At 62.2% G+C, this 17,946-nt stretch overlaps 1 protein-coding gene across 11 annotated transcripts in view; it reads right to left on the bottom strand.

Moving 5' to 3' along the window:
- CAPN15 (calpain 15) overlaps positions 1–15,931 on the bottom strand; it is a 28,376-nt gene extending 12,445 nt beyond the window's left edge. For 4 of the 11 annotated variants that reach the window (XM_030924734.1, XM_030924732.1, XM_030924730.1 and 1 more), the window contains exons 1-4: positions 15,619–15,895; positions 8,891–8,941; positions 8,643–8,768; positions 1,179–1,457 (exon numbers count right to left, since the gene is read on the bottom strand). In XM_030924734.1, coding sequence (XP_030780594.1) covers positions 1,179–1,360 — 182 coding nt within the window. In that variant the 5' untranslated portion in view covers positions 1,361–1,457; positions 8,643–8,768; positions 8,891–8,941; positions 15,619–15,895. Of the gene's footprint in view, positions 1–1,178; positions 1,458–8,602; positions 8,769–8,890; positions 8,942–15,618 lie in introns of those variants that run through there. The other 7 variants (XM_030924739.1, XM_030924735.1, XM_030924738.1 and 4 more) reach the window with 7 other exon arrangements.
- Positions 15,932–17,946: the final 2,015 nt, after the last annotated feature.

Below are 17,946 nucleotides of genomic sequence, written 5' to 3' on the forward strand. Positions count from 1 at the left end.
CTGCAGTCTTGTAACAGGTGAATCTGGTAAGTTCTACCTCAATAAAGCTGTTGTCGGCGCACATGGAGATGCTCACTGGGAGGCGGCTGGGGCAGTAACACCAGGAAATGGGAGGCGCTCTGGTGCCACCACATGCAGGAGGAGCACCAGGCCCTACACGGCCCCGCCTCTGTCACATCTCCCTGTCTATCGGGGTAACTCTGAGATGAGGCTCCTCCCTGTCTATCGGGGTAACTCTGAGATGGGACTCCAGGGCTCTCCCACACGGCGCCTGGCTAATCCCCTGCATCCTCAGCCCTTGTCAGCCGGAGCTCAGGCCTCAGCTTGGATGCCACCTGGAGGCTGGTCCCCAGGCCTGGCCACCTGTCATGGCCTTGCCCACTGCCTGCAGCTCCATACCCATCCCCCCGACCTGGGGGCCAGCAGACAGCAGGATGCCGTCCCACATGGGAGCTGGGTCTGCAGGAAGCTGCCACCAGGTGCAGCCTGACAGGCGCTTTCGAGTGTGAGACGCAGGCACGTTGCCTGCAGAGGCCGGGCCTGGACCCTCTGTGACAGCAAGAGCTGCCACCGCAGCACCGGCCCGAGGCCCCGGCCCCGGGTCCCTGCCTCTAGTGAGGGCCAGGACGGGGTGACGGCAGGAGCATCGGTGGTGTCCAGCTAGTCCAGACCTCGCCGCCTGGGCTGCCTCCACACCAGGCACCCCAGAACCCAATGGGGCTCCCGAGGGACGCAGCGGGTAGCCAAGGCCGCGGTAACAGTTGTGAGGAGCCAGCACGTGGAGTTCGGCCACCAAGCCATGCGGCCTGTGACCCCCGGAGGGGCAGCAGGTGGAGCCCAGCGAGTGCTGAAACCGTGGGCAGCAGGCACCATGCCCAGAGCATGCAGCCGCCAGCGACCCCAGCCCAAAGAGAAGCTTCAGAACAGCCTCTCTGCGTGCAGCAGCGCAGCGTGAGAAACAGGGCCGCCGGGACTGCGCACAAGCCCCATTCCCACCCACGAGCAGCCGGGCCGAGGCCGGGGTCCCAGCTTCTGCACCCTGGGAAGACAGCTGCTACAACTGGAAGGAGCAGGGACCCCCCCATCTCTGCAAGCACCTCTGCCAAGGAGGGGGCACCCTGACAAAGAGGCCCTCTGCCCCCGGGACCCCTCCGGGGCCACCCCTCCCCACCTCTTACCTTCGGGCCCGGGGCCGTGGGGGCTGGTGCTGCCGGCTGACCAGGGCACCTCCCCAGACGGGTCCCCCTGGGCCGCTCCTACACCAGCCAGCCGCTGCCGGGGGACCTGGGTAGGGCGGCCCCCGGGGGAAGCTGTGGTCCGACTCGGTCTCTGCGGCCAGGGAGGAGGCGGAGCTCCCCATGGCCCTCCGGCCGGTGGCCGTGCTGAGAGCCGGACCTGGTCACCTCTGGCCGGCAGCAGGCGAAGCGGAGCATGGAGGGAAGAGACAGGGTGGCCGGCTGGTCAGAGTGACACACAACAAAAATAAACAGACAGAGAGAAAATAGAGAAGAAACAGCATGATTCACACACACAGCCTGGGAGGACTTCCCAGCATGCCCAGCCGCCTGGGGTGAGGTGAGGGGATGTCTCGGTGCAGGGCCTGGGGCCCGACGTCGGCACCCATGGGGCTCCTCCCTCAGGGCCCTAGGATGTCCCCCGGTCCCCAAAAGCCCGGCATCACGTCTGTGGTATTCAGAGACGTTTTATTCCTTGGTGAGAAAAGAGATCACACGCTTTTGCTTTATCACAGAAGAAAAGGTCAAGAGGACGTGTACCCAAAGGTAGGCAGGGGAGGTAGCAGAGGGCCTAGGGAGCTGCTGCAGGCCAGGCCAGATGGAGATCTGCGGCCGCGTCACACAGCTGCCCACGCGCCACTCTGCAGCCTTCTAGAAGGATGGGAGCCTGACTGTGCCGTGTGTACCCACAGAGCCTGTGCCCGCCCCAGACCCCGAGAAACACAAGGAACCTGTGAGGCTGTGGCTGAGGGCAGGGGCCGGTTCCTGGGGTCTCCCCTCCCAAGAGGTGAGAGCCACCCCTGCTGGGAGGCCCAGGAGAGGCACAGGCTGTCCAGGGCCTCTGACACGCAGCCCACCTGTGCTTCCGGGAAGGCCATCTTACCCCCTCTGGCTGAGGAGAAATCAAATACAGCTGAGAGCGTTAACCCTGAGACAGGAGGACCCTGCCAGCGCAGGCAGCTGCTCTCCCCAGAGTCCAATACACCCCCCTCTCCCTGCCAAGCTCGGGGCCAAGGTGGGCGTGCAGGTAGGCCGGCCAGCTGTGGGTTGACGGCAGTTCCCACGGTGACACACTTCACAGTCCTTCTACCAGCTTCTGATTAAGTCTCTGGGACACAGAGCCAGTGTCAGGGTAGAGCTTGGGAGGAAATGGTCAAGTGTCAAAGCTGCCATGTGTGGGGGATCACCTGAGTCCAAGAGTTCCAGACCAGCCTGGGCAACACAGCAAGACCCTGTCTTCACAGAAAACTAAAAACTCTCTGGGCATGGTGGTGTGCACCTGTAGATTGAGCTACTCAGAAGGCTGACGTGGGAGGATGGCTTGAGTACCACAACTGCACTCCAGCCTGGCAGACAGAGCCAAAAAAAAAGCACCAAAGGACATACCCTTTGGAGTTCAGGGATGTGGGGGGGCCTTTCCAGTCAGTGTCCTGATACCCGGGAGGGGTCTGCAGCTCTGACACCACGGAGGGGCCTGCAGCTCTGACACCAGGGAAGGGTCTGCAGCTCTGACACCAGGGAAGGGTCTGCAGCTCTGACACCAGGGAGGGGTCTGCAGCTCTGACACCAGGGAAGGGTCTGCAGCTCTGACACCAGGGAGGGGTCTGCAGCTCTGACACCAGGGAGGGGTCTGCAGCTCTGACACCAGGGAGGGGTCTGCAGCTCTGACACCAGGGAAGGGTCTGCAGCTCTGACACCATGGAGGGGCCTGCAGCTCTGACACCCAGGAGGGAACTGCAGCTCTGACACCAGGGAAGGGCCTGCAGCTCTGACACCATGGAGGGGCCTGCAGCTCTGACACCAGGGAGGGGTCTGCAGCTCTGACACCAGGGAGGGGTCTGCAGCTCTGACACCATGGAGGGGCCTGCAGCTCTGACACCAGGGAGGGGCCTGCAGCTCTGACACCAGGGAGGGGCCTGCAGCTCTGACACCCGGGAGGGAACTGCAGCTCTGACACCAGGGAGGGGCCTGCAGCTCTGACACCAGGGAGGGGCCTGCAGCTCTGACACCAGGGAAGGGTCTGCAGCTCTGAGACTGCAGGGGTTGAGCTTGGCGAGGCGCAAGCACCTGGGATGGCACAGCAGACACACTAGCCTTTCCCTGGTTCTTCCCCACAGCCTTGGGGACAGAAGCTTTAAGGGCCAGGGCTTCAGGGGGTGGGACAGAGAATTCTGGATCCCCTCTCCTTTGAAGCCTGGGGCAGAAGCTGCCAAGTCCCCCGTGTGGTGATCATGCTCGCCGGAACCACTCCACTCGACGCGAGGGTCCGTTTTCTCTGAAGGTGCTGGGGTCGTGGGAGGGTTGAAGCATCGCGGGCCCTGCACCCTGAGGACCCTGCAATCCCGTGGTGGCTCAGGCCTGCCCTGCAGGCAGAATGGGCACACGACACACGGGGCCAGTGTGGGGTGCGGACCAGAGCCCAGCCCTAAGCCTGGTCCAGCCCTCACGTCAACAATGGCTTTTTTTTTTTTTTTTTTTTTGAGATGGAGTCTCGCTCTGTTGCCTGGGCTGGAGTGCAGTGGCCGGATCTCAGCTCACTGCAAGCTCTGCCTCCCGGGTTTACGCCATTCTCCTGCCTCAGCCTCCCGAGTAGCTGGGACTACAGGCGCCCACCACCTCACCTGACTAGTTTTTTTTGTATTTTTTTAGTAGAGACGGGGTTTCACCGTGTTAGCCAGGATGGTCTCGATCTCCTGACCTCATGATCCGCCTGTCTCGGCCTCCCAAAGTGCTGGGATTACAGGCTTGAGCCACCGTGCCCGGCCAACAATGGCTTTTAAATTTTTAAATGGTTGGAAAAAAATCAAAAGAAAAACAATACTCTGTAAGAGGTGAGAGTTCCATGAAATTCAAGCCTCGGGGTCTGCAGGGGTCTGACTGGGCACAGCCTGGCTCACTCGCCTGCCGGTGTTTCTCCCCAGGGACCACCCTGTGCTCACATCTGCCCTCAAAGGGGCAGCTGGCAGCCAGGCCGGAGAGCGCCATGCAGTGGACAGGGGCCACGGGAGTCGTGGCAGACCTCCTGGTAGCCACGTAAGACATGAGAAAAGGAACAGACAAAACAAGCCTTGGCCACGTGCCCTGCATGATCCGAGGTATCTGAGACATCGCTGCGTCCGTGTGAAACGAACGTAAAAACATGACGGAGACATCCAGGCCCGTTCTCCAGGCTGGGTCTCTGGATACAACTGTGCCTGGCCACTCATCTCACGCGGATGCGCCACACTACGGGCCCTGCAGCCACCAGTGCTGGCGGCCTCCACGAGGGGCAGCGCTCAAACGCGCAGGACGCAGGGGCTGGCGGCCTCCACGAGGGGCAGCGGTCAAACGCGCAGGACGCAGGGGCTGGCGGCCTCCACGAGGGGCAGCGGTCAAACGCGCAGGACGCAGGGGCTGGCGGCCTCCACGAGGGGCAGCGCTCAAACGCGCAGGACGCAGGGGCTGGCGGCCTCCACGAGGGGCAGCGGTCAAACGCGCAGGACGCAGGGGCTGGCGGCCTCCACGAGGGGCAGCGCTCAAACGCACAGGATCCAGGCGAGGTCCACGCAGCCCTGAATGCCGCCCGGAAGCAATGCCGGGAGCCCAGCGCGCACGGAGCAGGCTCGCCAGCAGGGAGCCCACATCAACCCAGGGCCTCTTGTGCGGCTAAGCCAGACACTGGAACCATCCAAACAACCCCTGCACTCCCCAGCCCATGCCATGCAGGAGTCCCTCACGGGAGATGGGTTGGGCCTTTCCGACACTCCCCTTCTGCAGCCAAACCCTCAGTGGGGCAGGGCAGGGCTTGGGTGGGAGCCGTGACTAGCGGAGGTGCCACGGGACAGAAACCGCTTGCACCGGGCCCTGAGCTGGTTTGGCTCTGACAGGAGCCCTGCCCCTGTTGTGTGTGAGGTCTGTGTACCCGCCGGGGCCAGCCTCAGCGCCTTCGCCACTCACCCACCCACGCACTCACCCCTGTGGCACCTGGGGTCACGCGTGCTGCTAGAAACACAGACTCCTACCAGGTCCTGCCTGCTCCTCACTGATGCCTTTAGCAGGCCCAGGGCAGAAATGGTGCCCAGCTGCACCCAGGGCAGGAAGTGAGCTGCTTGCCGGCCTCCTGCTCCCCTGTGCTCGCTCAGAAAACCCTCCCTGAACTGGAGCCAGTCTCAGCCACCCGACCCTGCGGGCCCCATCTGGACAGGAGGAAGGCCTGTCCCAGGAGAGCAGGGACCACACAGTACCCTCTCGTGGGTGCTCGGAGGAGAGGAGCCTGCCCAGAAGAGTAAACATCCCTGCCACGGAGGCTGGACAGCCGGCTCTGTTAAGGCCTCTCTGGGGTTTTCCAGCACACGCCAGGGGATCTCCAGAGATGGCATCACTGAACCACCCCTGACCTGCTGCCAGAGGAGTCGAGAGCCCCGTGTGGGTAGCGGGGGCCCTGCCCTGGCTGGCAAGGCCCACTAAGGAGCAAGGGCTGCAAGCAGTTGGGACTCCCGGGACACAGCGGCCAGCCACGTGCCAACCTGAGGGTCCCATCACAGGGGTGACTATGGGAAGCTGGCACTGATGCTCTTCCGGAAATCCACCCTGCCAGCCTTCCCGAGTGCAGGTGTGGGTCCTGGGTCCCCCTGTGTCCCCATCCACTCATGGATGGACAGATGCTAGTACAGGACGAGCAGCTACGGAAAAGACTCCCAGGCCGGGTGGGGGGCCTCACGCCTGTAATCCCAGCACTTTGGGAGGCTGAGGTAGGTGGATCATGAGGTCAGGAGTTCGAGACCAGCCTGGCCAAGATGGTGAAACCCCATCTCTACTAAAATATAAACATTAGCTGGGGGTGGTGGCACGTGCCTGTAATGCCAGCTACTCGGAAGGCTGAGGCAGAGAATTGCTTGAACCTAGGAGGCAGAGGTTGCAGTGAGCTGAGATCACGCCACTGCGCTCTAGCCTGGACAACAGAGCGAGACTCCATCTCAAAAAAAAAAAAACACGAAGGCTCCCAGCCGGCGTTCCCCTAGAGGGAGAGAACTGAATTTAGGAGGAAGACTCCGATGGCAGGGGACCCCAGGAAAGAGGGGAAGGAGTGGTGAGGAGGGAGGCAGCACCAGCAGCCACCTCCAGGGGCAGCACCAGCCAGGGCTGACTGCATCTCGGCCATGGTGCTGGCTCCGGTCAGACCTTGGCAGGGGCTTACCATGTCCAGGGCCACTCGCCTGAGGACAGCGGGGACAGGGCCTGCTGCAGCCAGCCAGAGGCTCTCGGGAGGAAGGCTCACTTGCCACTCCCAGGTCCAGCCCACTTCAGGGCCTGGGCACACGTCAATCACCCAGTGCAGTGACCCTGAGGAGGGCTGGACGCAGGTCAGGTCAATCCGTGGTTCCCCTCCTGGCTCCCTGTCCGAATAACCGGGGGGGAGGGGGGATTGGGGGGGGCACTGTCACCGTCACCAAGTTCCTGTCTGAATAACCGGGGAGGGGAGGCACCGTCACCAAGTTCCTGTCCGAATAACCGGGGCGGGGGGGTGAGCACCATCACCAAGGAATGTGCCCAGGCTGGTCCCCCAGGGACAGCAGGGTGAGGACCCGCAGAGCATGTCGAGCCCTGGGCCGCTGCTGCTCCTGCAGGGCCTGCTGCTGCTCCTGCAGGGCCTGCTGCTGGTGGAGCATCTGTGCTGCTCCTGTGAGCAGCATGTGCCCCCCGCTGGTTTAGCAAACACCCCCGGGGCCTCTGCTGTGGGCCAGGCTGTTTTAGGTGCTTGCGAATGGGAACCAGCAAGAGCCGTGCCCGCAGGGGCTCACTCTCAGGGTGGCACCTCAAGAGTGGCCAGGACTTAGCACTGTCAGAGCCAGGCTGCAGCCACGCCCACCTCCGGGCTTCCTGGAGGGGCAGGGTACTGAGGGCCCCGGGCTGTGTGGACCCATGCCTGCCCCCTACAAATCCAACCGTGCAGCTCCCCACCCTCCCTGGGAACCGCTGCCCTAGTTTTAAACGGGGCGGTGGCCTAGATCCAGCCTCGGAGAATTGCAGAGGTGAGGCCGCCACTGCCCTGTGGGGACAAGTGGTTAATGAGCAGGGCCAACCGGCTGGTCCCGGTCCTGTATGAGGCATGCCACACACATACCCCGTGAGGGCAGCAAGGAGTGTCCAGCCAGGGGATGGCACGAGAAGGGCCAGTATGACAACACTGTCCAGGACTCAGCACAGGGCTAAGTCCTGGAGGTGACCACCGCTGCCCCACTCCATCTGTGGCCACTGAGGTCTGCTGGGGGTCTCTGGTGCTGGCCTTGACAGCCCACCTGTGGCAGGACAGGGTCTCAGTGGTGCCACTCGGTAGGTGGTGGGCTCAGTGGTGCCTCTCAGTAGGTGGTGGGCTCAGTGGTGCCCCTCGGTAGGTGGTGGGCTCAGTGGTGCCCCTCGGTAGGTGGTGGGCTTGGGGTGCCTCTCGGTAGGTGGTGGGTCTCGGGGTGCCCCTCGGTAGGTGGTGGGCTCGGTGGCGTGATGTGGGGATGGGACGCATGTTCCTGAGACTCCAGTGGGTGCAGGCAAAGGCACCTCCCTGGGTCAGCGTCCCACCTGGGAGCTGGGAGCCCACATGGGAGCAGGGCTGACACAACAACCCCCAGCCTTGCGCGGGTGGCACCCACAGCTGCATCCACTCCACACACACTCCTCACTGTCTTGCTAACTAATGATGTATACGGCCGTACACCCTGGGCCCTCCCCTGCCCCGCAGGTGACACAGGCGTGTACCACTCACACAGCACCTGCTCCCGGGCCCTGCATCTCGATCAGTCTTTCACCAGAGCCATCTCACCACCATGGGAACCGCAGCGACCCCAACAAGGATGCCCCAGTGTCACCCCTGCCCGAGTTGGGGGTGTGCGGGGCAGCAGACAGAAAGCGGAGGCCCCTGTGTCCAGGCAGCTGGTGGCCCGGCCCGGCCCCACGGCAACCCCACTGCGCCCTAGAACTGCACCCACCAGACCAGAGGCTGCTGGTCCAGACAGAAAACAAGAGCCAGCCGCTACTGGGACAAAGCTCAGTCGGTCCCCACAACCCGAAGACAGGCCCCTCTGCCTGTGTCCCCACTGACGCTAAGGCCCCCTGTGGAGGAGAAGGCCCCAAGGACGTGAAGCTCATCCATGAGGAGGGTGGGAGGGCTGAGGACAGGGCTTCCCATCGTCCCTACAAGAAACCAGGCCAGGGCCCCACCCTGGGGGAGGATGTGGACTACGACTGCCCATCCCCAATGACAACTGGCAGGACAGCATTCTCCAGAAACAGGTGCAGGCCGCTCCCCAGGGACCAGGCACCCTCCTGGCCGAGGACAGCGGCGGGGGCCCTGCACATGCTCCTCACCAGCCCCGCCCCAGTGCTGCCCTCACCATCACCTCCACGACAGGACCCCGGGCGGCGCGCCCTCACCGTCACCTCCACGACAGGACCCCGGGCGGCGCGCCCTCACCGTCACCTCCACGACAGGACCACAGCCCAAACGGCTGGGAGAACCAGGCTCTTCAGGGCGGGCAGGACTGCTGGCCTCGAGGGGTTCTGTGAATCAAGGGCTCTGAGGAGAGGCCCCCCAGCCACGGGCACTCCAACCCCGCTGATCGAACAGTTCCGCAGCCCAAACAAACCCATCAATGAGCCGCAGTGCTTGGGAACAAGCTCACCTGAAGCTGCCGCAAGCTCCCGAGCCCTCTCTGCCGCGGCTGGGCTGCTGCCTAGGGAGGGAGCATTGAATCAGGCCCCTCAGCTTCCACCAGGAGGACTCTGGCCCCGGAACACCAAGCCCCGCCTCCAGGCTGCTCTGCAGGAGCCAAAGTCCCCGAAAGTCAGCCCCAGGAGACCCTTCGCCTTAGAAGCTTGTCTGTCCGAGAGGCAAAGGCAGCCCGGGGAGCATCATGGGCTCGGCTGGTTCCTCACTACCCTGGTATAAGGCCCCTGACCTGTCCAGTGCAGTCAAACTCTGGCCAGCCAGGACCGCAGACAGGGCCATTCAAGATCCTGTCCGGACCTCCCACAGCCCGGCCCTGCTACAAGGAACAGGCCATGGGCAAGAGTCCATGAGTAGGGCTGCCGAGTGGCACCAACCAGGGAGGGCAGCTGAGCTTACCGGGCACTGCCAGGGAAAGGTGCCCAGCTTGGGCAGGGCTCAGGCACATGGCCAGGTGGCCACCTACACTCCCCTGGATCCTGGCCCGAGTGCTACCCGGCCACTACAACTGCCAGCAGGGCGGCCACTGCTTCGAGCCAGACAGCTTTGCTTCTCTCAGGTCACGCTTTCCATGGCGGAGCCACTGCAGTGGACAGGACGCTCACACTCCCTGCCCTGTCCTTCCTGGGCCCTGTGTGCGGCCCACGGTGGCCTCCTCACTCAGCCATCACCCTCTTTTTTTTTTGTTTTGGCCGGGCGCGGTGACTCAAGCCTGTAATCCCAGCAGTTTGGGAGGCCGAGGCGGGTGGATCACGAGGTCAGGAGATCGAGACCCTCCTGGCTAACACGGTGAAACCCCGTCTCTACTAAAAATACAAAAAACTAGCCGGGCGCGGTGGCGGGCGCCTGTAGTCCCAGCTACTCGGAGGCTGAGGCGGGAGAATGGCGGGAACCCGGGAGGCGGAGCTTGCAGTGAGCCGAGATCGCGCCACTGCACTCCAGCCTGGGCGACACAGAGAGACTCCGTCTCAAAAAAAAAAAAAAGTTTTGTTTTATTTTATTTTTTGAGATAGAGTCTCATTCTGTCACCCAGGCTGGAGTGCAGTGGCGCAATTTCAGCTCACTGCAGCCTCCACCTCCCAGGTTCAAGCTATTCTGTCTCAGCCTCCCAAGTAGCTGGGAGTACAGGCGCCTGCCACCACACCCAGCTAATTTTTGTATTTTTAGTAGGGTTTCACCATATTGGTCAGGCTGGTCTCGAACTCCTGACCTCAAATGATCTGTCCGCCTGGGCCTCCCACAGTGCTGGGATTACAGGCATGAGCCACTGTGCCCAGCCCCTCACCCTCTTTGTGATCAGCATGAAGACGGTGTGTAGGTGTGTCCAGTGGCACAGGCATCAACTTTTTTTTTTCCCTTTTTTCTTTTTTTTGTTTTTTGAGACAGAGTCTCGCTCTGTCTCGGCTTACTGCAAGCTCCGCCTCCCAGGCTCAAGTCATTCTCCTGCCTCAGCCTCCGAGTAGCTGGGACTACAGGTGCCCGCCACCACACCCAGCTAATTTTTTGTATTTTTAGTAGAGACGAGATTTCTCCATGTTGGTCAGGCTGGTCTCAAACTCCTGATCTCAGGTGATCTGCCCGCCTTGGCCTCCCAAAGTGCTGGGATTACAGGTGTGAGCCACCATGCCCGGCCTTTTTTCTTTTTTTTTTGAGACAGGGTATCGCTCTGTCACCCAGGCTGGAGTGCAGTGGCGCCATCTCGACTTACTGTAACCTCTGCCTCCTGGGTTCAAGCAATTCTCATGGGTTCAAGCAATTCTACTGTCTCAGCCTCCCAAGTATCTCGGTTACAGGCACATGCCACCAAGCCCGGCTAATTTTTGTATTTTTAGTAGAGACAGGGGTTTTGTCATGTTGGCCAGGCTGGTCTCTAACTCCTGACCTCATGTGATTCACCCACCGTGGCCTCCCAAAGTGCTAGGATTACAGGTGTGAGCCACTGAGCCCAACCGAATTCTACTTTTTTTTTTTTTGAGACAGAGTATCGCTCTGTCACCTCGGCTGGAGTGCAGTGACGCCATCTCGGCTCACTACAACCTCCACCTCCCAGATTCAAGCAATTCTACAGTCTCAGCCTCCTGAGTATCTGGGATTACAGGCGCACACCACGACACCCAGCTAATTTTTCTATTTTTAGTAGAGATGGGGTTTTGCCATGTTGGTCAGGCTGGTCTCGAACTACTGACCTCAGGTGACCGAGCTGCCTCGGCCTCTGAAAGGGCTAGGATTACAGGTGTGAGCCACCGCACCCAGCCCCAAATTCTATTTTTAACAGGAAAAAAAGGACCAGACAAGCACTCGTGGTTTTTGGCACTTCTCTATTTCTGTGCTTGCCAAGTGGTAGCAGGAGCGGCCCTGGTCTGGGCAGCCCGGTGACCTCGCTGGTGGCCAAGCAGAGGCCACTGGGACACAGGGGGCACCTGTCACTGCAGAGAGGGAGACTGGGGCCTTGGGAGCCGTGTGGCCCTGGGCCCAGAGTAGGCCTCTTGGGACCTCTTTCCCCACCAGCTCCGGCCTCTCTGCAGCCACCTTTTCAGGAGGGGCAGGAACTCCAGAAAGCTCCAAAACGTGTTGCCTTTCTCATTACAGGGGGCAGGGAGGTGGGGGGTAGGGAGTGGGGATCAGGCAGGGGGCAGAAGGTGTAAGAGGTTCCACCTGCCTGGGGGACTTTACTTACAAAGGGCGGACGCTGGGTGTGGTGGCGACCACCTGTAGTCCCATAGTGCTTTGGGAGGCTGAGGCAGGAGGATCACTCGAGCCCAGGAGACAGTGAGCTATGACAGAAACTGCACTCTAGCGTGGGCAACAGGGTGAGACCCTGGCTCAAAAAAATAATACTTAAAAAATTTAAAAAATAAGCCTGTAATCCCAGCACTTTGGGAGGCCGAGACGGGCGGATTACGAGGTCAGGAGATCGAGACCATCCTGGCTAACACGGTGAAACCCCGTCTCTACTAAAAAAATAGAAAAAACTAGCCGGGCGAGGTGGCGGGTGCCTGTAGTCCCAGCTACTCGGGAGGCTGAGGCAGGAGAATGGCGTAAACCCGGGAGGCGGAGCTTGCAGTGAGCTGAGATCCGGCCACTGCACTCCAGCCCGGGCGACAGAGCGAGACTCCGTCTCAAAAAAAATAAATAGGCCGGGCGCGGTGGCTCAAGCCTGTAATCCCAGCACTTTGGGAGGCCGAGACGGGCAGATCACGAGGTCAGGAGATCGAGACCATCCTGGCTAACACAGTGAAACCCCGTCTCTACTAAAAAATACAAAAAACTAGCTGGGCGTGGTGGCAGGCGCCTGTAGTCCCAGCTACTCGGGAGGCTGAGGCAGGAGAATGGCATAAACCCAGGAGGCAGAGCTTGCAGTGAGCTGAGATCCGGCCACTGTACTCCAGCCTGGGCGACAGAGCGAGACTCCGTCTCAAAAAAAAAATAAAATAAATAAATAAATAAATAAAATAAAATAAAGAAATAAATAAATAAACGGCAACTTTGTGAAGCAAAGTGAGAGGAAGGGCATGAGGAGGAATGCCCTCGTCAGCAGAGCGAGCTCCTGCCACAGAGGAAAGGATGCTGCAATCACTGTGGCATTTCAAAAAGCAGCGATGGCCCTGCGTCCTCCTGACGTCCTGTCTAGGACCTCCAGGGAGGCGGGCATGGCAACCCTCGAAGCTTCCCTTTGACATCAGGGAATCTGAGAAATCGTGGGATCTGGAGGCCAGGACGGTGAGGGTGATGCCCATGATCCGATGGGACTCAAGGGTCCACCCTGGTGCCCTAGATGAGTTCTGGGGAGGGCGGCCACGCTGCTAGCTTCCCGTGCAGCACTCGGGCAGGCCCCTCAAAGTGTGCAAAGCAACAGCCTGACGCAGCTCATCTTGGGGGGCTCACACAGTCCCTCCTGGGGTCCCTGCCCTGGGCTAGGATGCCCCATCCTCTCACAGTCCCCATTTCTTGCACCCTGTGGGCCCAGCAGTAGCCCCTGTCCTAGTGGTACAATGTAGCTGTCCACAGACTCCATGCCCAGACACCTCCCTGGGCCACGCACCATGAAGTCTCCACCCAGCTGTGTGTGACCCACATAGTGACAGGGTGTGGCTGAACAGGTCTCCAGGCCCAGCCTCAACCCACAGCCTCCCTGCAGCGAGACACACATGTAAGGGTCACAGGCCAGCAAGGCTGTTCTCTCAGTCTCAGAAACAAGCCGAGCTCAGGTGTGGCCGTGTCCACGCCACAGGGGCTGCAGTGCTGCTTTCCTGGAGCACCCAGGAGTCCCCCTTGGCCGCCAGAGCCCAGGTATCCAGAGCTGCCTGTGGTTAGAGCCGACCCCAGGTGCTCACTGACCACCTGCGCCACACACGGCTGGACGGTGCTCGGCACCGGGCCTGCCAAGAAACAGAAACGGCCCCTGCCCTCCCAGCGCCACATCCAGCAAGGAGACAGGGCGGTCACAGTGTAAGGGCTGCAGGCAGATCCCACGGAGGGGAGCCAGGGACCAGCTGGAGGGCAACATGAGAACTGCACAGACTTGAGCGTTCTCGCCAGCGTGGGGCATGAGAGTCCAGTGGCTCCACGCAGCTGAGGCACAGCCGGGTGGTGAGGAAACCCATATCCACACTGAGAGGTCACCAGGGATGCGGAAGAGCTGTAGGCATAGAACAAGTCCCACTGGGTTTCTGGGCACTCCTGCTGTGCCGGGGTCTAGGGCAGGACCAGAGGGACAGAGCAGGAGGAGAGCAGAGCGCACGAGGCAGCCCCTGGGCTGGGGGTCTCTTTTCTGGGTGTCTGATGAGGAAACCACCCAAGCACACCCCCCGTCTGCTGTCATTTCAGCCTCATAGTCCAGGGCTGGGCAGTCGCCCAGGACAGATGCAGACCTGACAAGTCACCAGCCTTCCTGGGTTTCCGCCACTGTTTCTCAAAGACCCCAAGCTACTTTGTTTAACGATGTCATCTGCCTTCTCAGCACCTTTCCACACCTAGTGCAGTGGGCAGAGGCATCACACTGCGGGCCAGAGGGCTGGACCAGGAGCCGCTTGGCCACCAACAGCCACGTGGGTGGCCGGCCCCCCTCAGGTTCTTCACTGACTGCTTCAGGCCCATGAACAACACGCATGGTTTTGGAGGATTTTCTGAGCAGCAGAATCCTTCCCTCCAATTGCCTTGTATGAGCTGGTGAAAGAGCAGGAGGTAGAGACCAGGCACTCAGCCTCCCTTGGCCCCCTCCCTTGCCATCAACAGCTATCTCCAGCTTTGGTTCCTCACCTGTGGCGTTGGGGTTACCAGAGTGCTGCCCAAGGCCAGGGCAAGGATAAAGTGAGGGGTGCCCGGAGAGAGGGCCAGCAGAGCTTGAGGCTCTTACACAGATGCAGGATTACAGGGAACCAGCCGCTTCCTGCTCTCAGAGACCACGGTCTGTGGAGGCCCAGAAAGGAGGCCCTGTGCAGTTACGCAGTCACTGAGCCTCGGGCTCTCCTGGGGACTCAGAGGTCACTGGCTCGTCTGCCAATCAAGGAGCTCTGGAGAGCCTCAGACGCAGAGACAGAAGCAGGAAAAAGAGGGGTGCTCCTCCAGCAAGCAGAAGGACTCAAGAGGAGACAAAGCACACCGAACCCAAGGCCAGGCCAAGCTGGTTCCTGCAGGATCTGCCTCCCCCGTAAAGACCAGAAAAACAATCTCTCTTGCCCCACTTCACGGTCGAGAAGTCACTCAGAACCGGAAGGCAGATCACCCCTATGTCCTCACCCAGTCCCAGACTCTGGGAACGCGGAGGCAGTTACGGGGCACTCCCACACTGAACTGTGACTCACGTTTCCGCATCCCTCAGACCTGGGCCAAGGAAGAGACCCGGGTTTCCCAAAGGAGAAGCACAGAACTCTTCAGCACCCAGCGGAGTCCCAGTCTTCCCCACTAGCCCCATACACCCAGGCCCCGCCTCGGGTTCTGGGTCTCACCATTGCTTTCCGGGTCCTGTTACCTGCAGTCCGGTAACAAACTCCAGGGCGGTAAGGGGGCCCCCGAGAGCTCACCGGGCCAGGGCCACGGACCACACAAGAGTTCCCCCCGTCGGACTAGAGCGGTCCCTTTTGCAACCAGCAGGAACAGCTGGCTTGTCAGAGAACAGATCTGCAACTTCCCAGTTGGTGCCGCAGCAGCCCCAGAGAAACACGGAAGAGAACACTGGCATGGCTGGCACAGACGGGGCTCCTGCCAGCCCCTCCACGCCAGGTGGCCGCCCCCAGGCCGTTCCCCAAGTGACAGGGGAGCCATGCCCGCACCAGCACCACATTCCTAACGCGGCCGAGACCGCACGATGGGCCCGGATATAAGGGCACTCAAGGGCAGGCAGGGCCGGGGCAGGCAGGGCCGAGGCCGCCTCCTGTGTGCGCGGCCCCCGCGGCTGGCCTCGAGTGACCCACATGGCCCAGGTCCCTGCCGACTTCCCGCCTTCCTCTGGGCTCCTCTCCGAAGCATCGCCCAAGCCCAGCCCGGGTCCCCACCGGCCTGGAGGCGCCAGCGGGCGGCGGGCTGACCCCACTCCGAGGGCCCTGCCGTCCCTGCCCTGGCTCGGAGCCCGGCGCGCCCAGCCTCCGAGGCCTCCCGCGTCCCGCCAGGCCCGCGCTCCCCGCCGCCCTCCGAGCCCGCGCTCCCCGGCTGCGCGCCCGGCCCGGCGCGGCCGACGGGACTCACCTCCACAGCCCGGCGGCGCCGCCTCAGTCCTCGCGGCCCGGGCAGCGCGGCCCCGGCCCCCGGGACCGCTCGCCCCCGCCGGCCGATCCACAACTTCTGCCTCCGGAGAGCGGCGGGGCCCCTCTCGCCGCCGGCCGCGCTGCCCGGACGGCCTCCCGTCCTCAGCCGCGGAGCGCCCCGACCCGGCCCCGGCCCCGGCCCTTGCCCGCGTCCGGCGCCCGCCTTACGCTGCCTTCGTAGCGTAGCGCCCGGCCCGGGCCCCGCGGCTACGGCGCGCCCGGGGCGCACGCGGCGCTATGAATCGCGCGTCCGGACTACGGCTCCCACAGGGCTGCGCGGCGCCGCCGGGGCGGAAGCTCGGGGCGGTGCCTGCGCGAGGCAGGCCGGGAGTTGTAGTCCTCGGGTGGCGCCCTCCTAGTCCACAGACCGCCCGGGACACTCCGCCTGCCCGTGCTGCTGGAGACGGCCGGGCCCCGCGCCTCGGTCCCTGGGAGGCGCCGCGCTCCAGGCTTATCAGGGAGTGGGACGGCCCGAGGTGCTAGGACTACGGCTCCCAGAGGGCCCTGCGAGGGGGCACGGAGGGGCGCGGCCTTCCGCCACGGCGTCGGCGCGTCCGGGGCGTCTCAGTCCCGTGGGGCTCGGGGGTGGCCGGGCCGGGGGCGTCCGTGTCCCGCAGGTCTCTGGGCGGCTGCCCTGTTGAGGACCCACGACCCCGCCCCGACCCCGCCGTGTTCGCGAGAACCGAAGACCCCTTCGCTCCTCCCAGGGCACCCCTCGCGACACCGTGTGCTGTGCTTGGTCCCGGCGGTCAAGAGCGGCAGTGGCAAAGGGACCGCCCTGACCCGAGACGCGACCTGGCCTCGTAGCGTCGCTTGGGCACAGCCTCTCTAGGCCCCTTCCTTCTCGGTCGCGGAGGGACGCCATTAAACGGCCACGCCGGCCTCAACCGGGACGCGGCCCACGGCGCCCAGCCAGGGCCTGGGGGAGGGAAGCCGGGGCGACTCCTGGGTCCTCCCAGGCCCCTTGCGCAGGCCTCATTCTCTCCTCGGAGGTCCCCTTCCCGCTGCCCTGAGGCCACTCTCCTGCCAGCAACTGCTGGGCCGGCTCTCGGGAAAGTGCCTTGGCGTCAAGCTTATCAGGCTGCAGGTGCTGAGGGCAGCCAGACTCCCGCTCTTAGGCGCAGATGAGGAGCCTGAGAAGGCAATGGCCCTGCAGGAGAGGGAGACACAGGAGCAGGGCTGGTCAGCTGAGAGTCCGGAGAGACGGTTTGGTTGTGGTCCGATTCTGTGGCGAGATTTACAAGTGGGAGGTTGGGTGACGATTGCTCCGGGGCCAACAACTCTTAAGCCAGTCTCAGCAAGACCTACAAGGCCAGGGCCAGTGCCCCTCAGAGGATATTCATGCTCCAGGAAAGCCAAGGATGGGCCTCCCTCATGCTCTACATAGTGCAGTAGGGACACCTGTGTCCCACGTGGAGCTCGGCTTCTAGCTGCAGTCAGGGCAGAAGCTGGCAGGAGGGGTTTACTTCTGTCCTTGGAAGCTTTTGGTAAGGACGCTTCATTCCTGTGTCTTGGACACCCCCCTCTAGGTCTGCTGCCCCCTCTGTGAAGACAGGCAGGGCAGCTGAATGCGCCGTTTGTTCCCAGCCTATATCCATGCAAAGGCATCCCAAGGGCAGGAAATGCATCCTCAGGGGCCAGTGGGGGGTCTGGGGGCACAGAGGGGTGCAGAGTGAGAGCTGGCTCTCCTCTGGCAGGTTACTGGCCAAATGTGGCTTTCGAACCACAGGAGAGGGTGCACTCAAGGGCTGACTCAGGGACTGAAGGTTCCCTCCCCTTCCCAGTCCTTCCCTGGCACTGCCTAGGTGGCTCCCTGGCCAGGGGCCAGTGATCTAGCTGGCAGAAGGTTCATGGCCTTATAACCTCCCAACCAGAGAAGCAGCTGCAGTTGAGCCTGTGGATCTGATGCTGAGGGCCCTGCCAGCTCACTGCAGAGTGGTCAGTTCTGGCCAGTTTTGCTAAGCCAGGCCCATTTGGGGTGAGGAGAAGGTGGGAGCACCCCAGCCCTCCCCAGCAGCCTGCCATGGTGGAGGAGGAACCCCATTCACCCAGAAGAAGGCCTCAGGAGGCATCTTCAAGATGACTGAACTTGCCCCGCACAAGGAGAGTGCTGGAGAGAATGGGTGCGATGAGAGAAGAGTCTCCCGTGCATCCGTGAGGCCAGCCTGTGACTGTCTTGAAGATTCTGAGTCACAAGACATCAGGCACACAGGCGTGAATTGTAAATGCCTGCAGAGCAGAAGGTAAGTGACTCTGGATTATCCAGACC

Source organism: Rhinopithecus roxellana, chromosome 20 (assembly GCF_007565055.1).
Source record: "Rhinopithecus roxellana isolate Shanxi Qingling chromosome 20, ASM756505v1, whole genome shotgun sequence".
NCBI classification, from domain to species: domain Eukaryota; kingdom Metazoa; phylum Chordata; class Mammalia; order Primates; family Cercopithecidae; genus Rhinopithecus; species Rhinopithecus roxellana.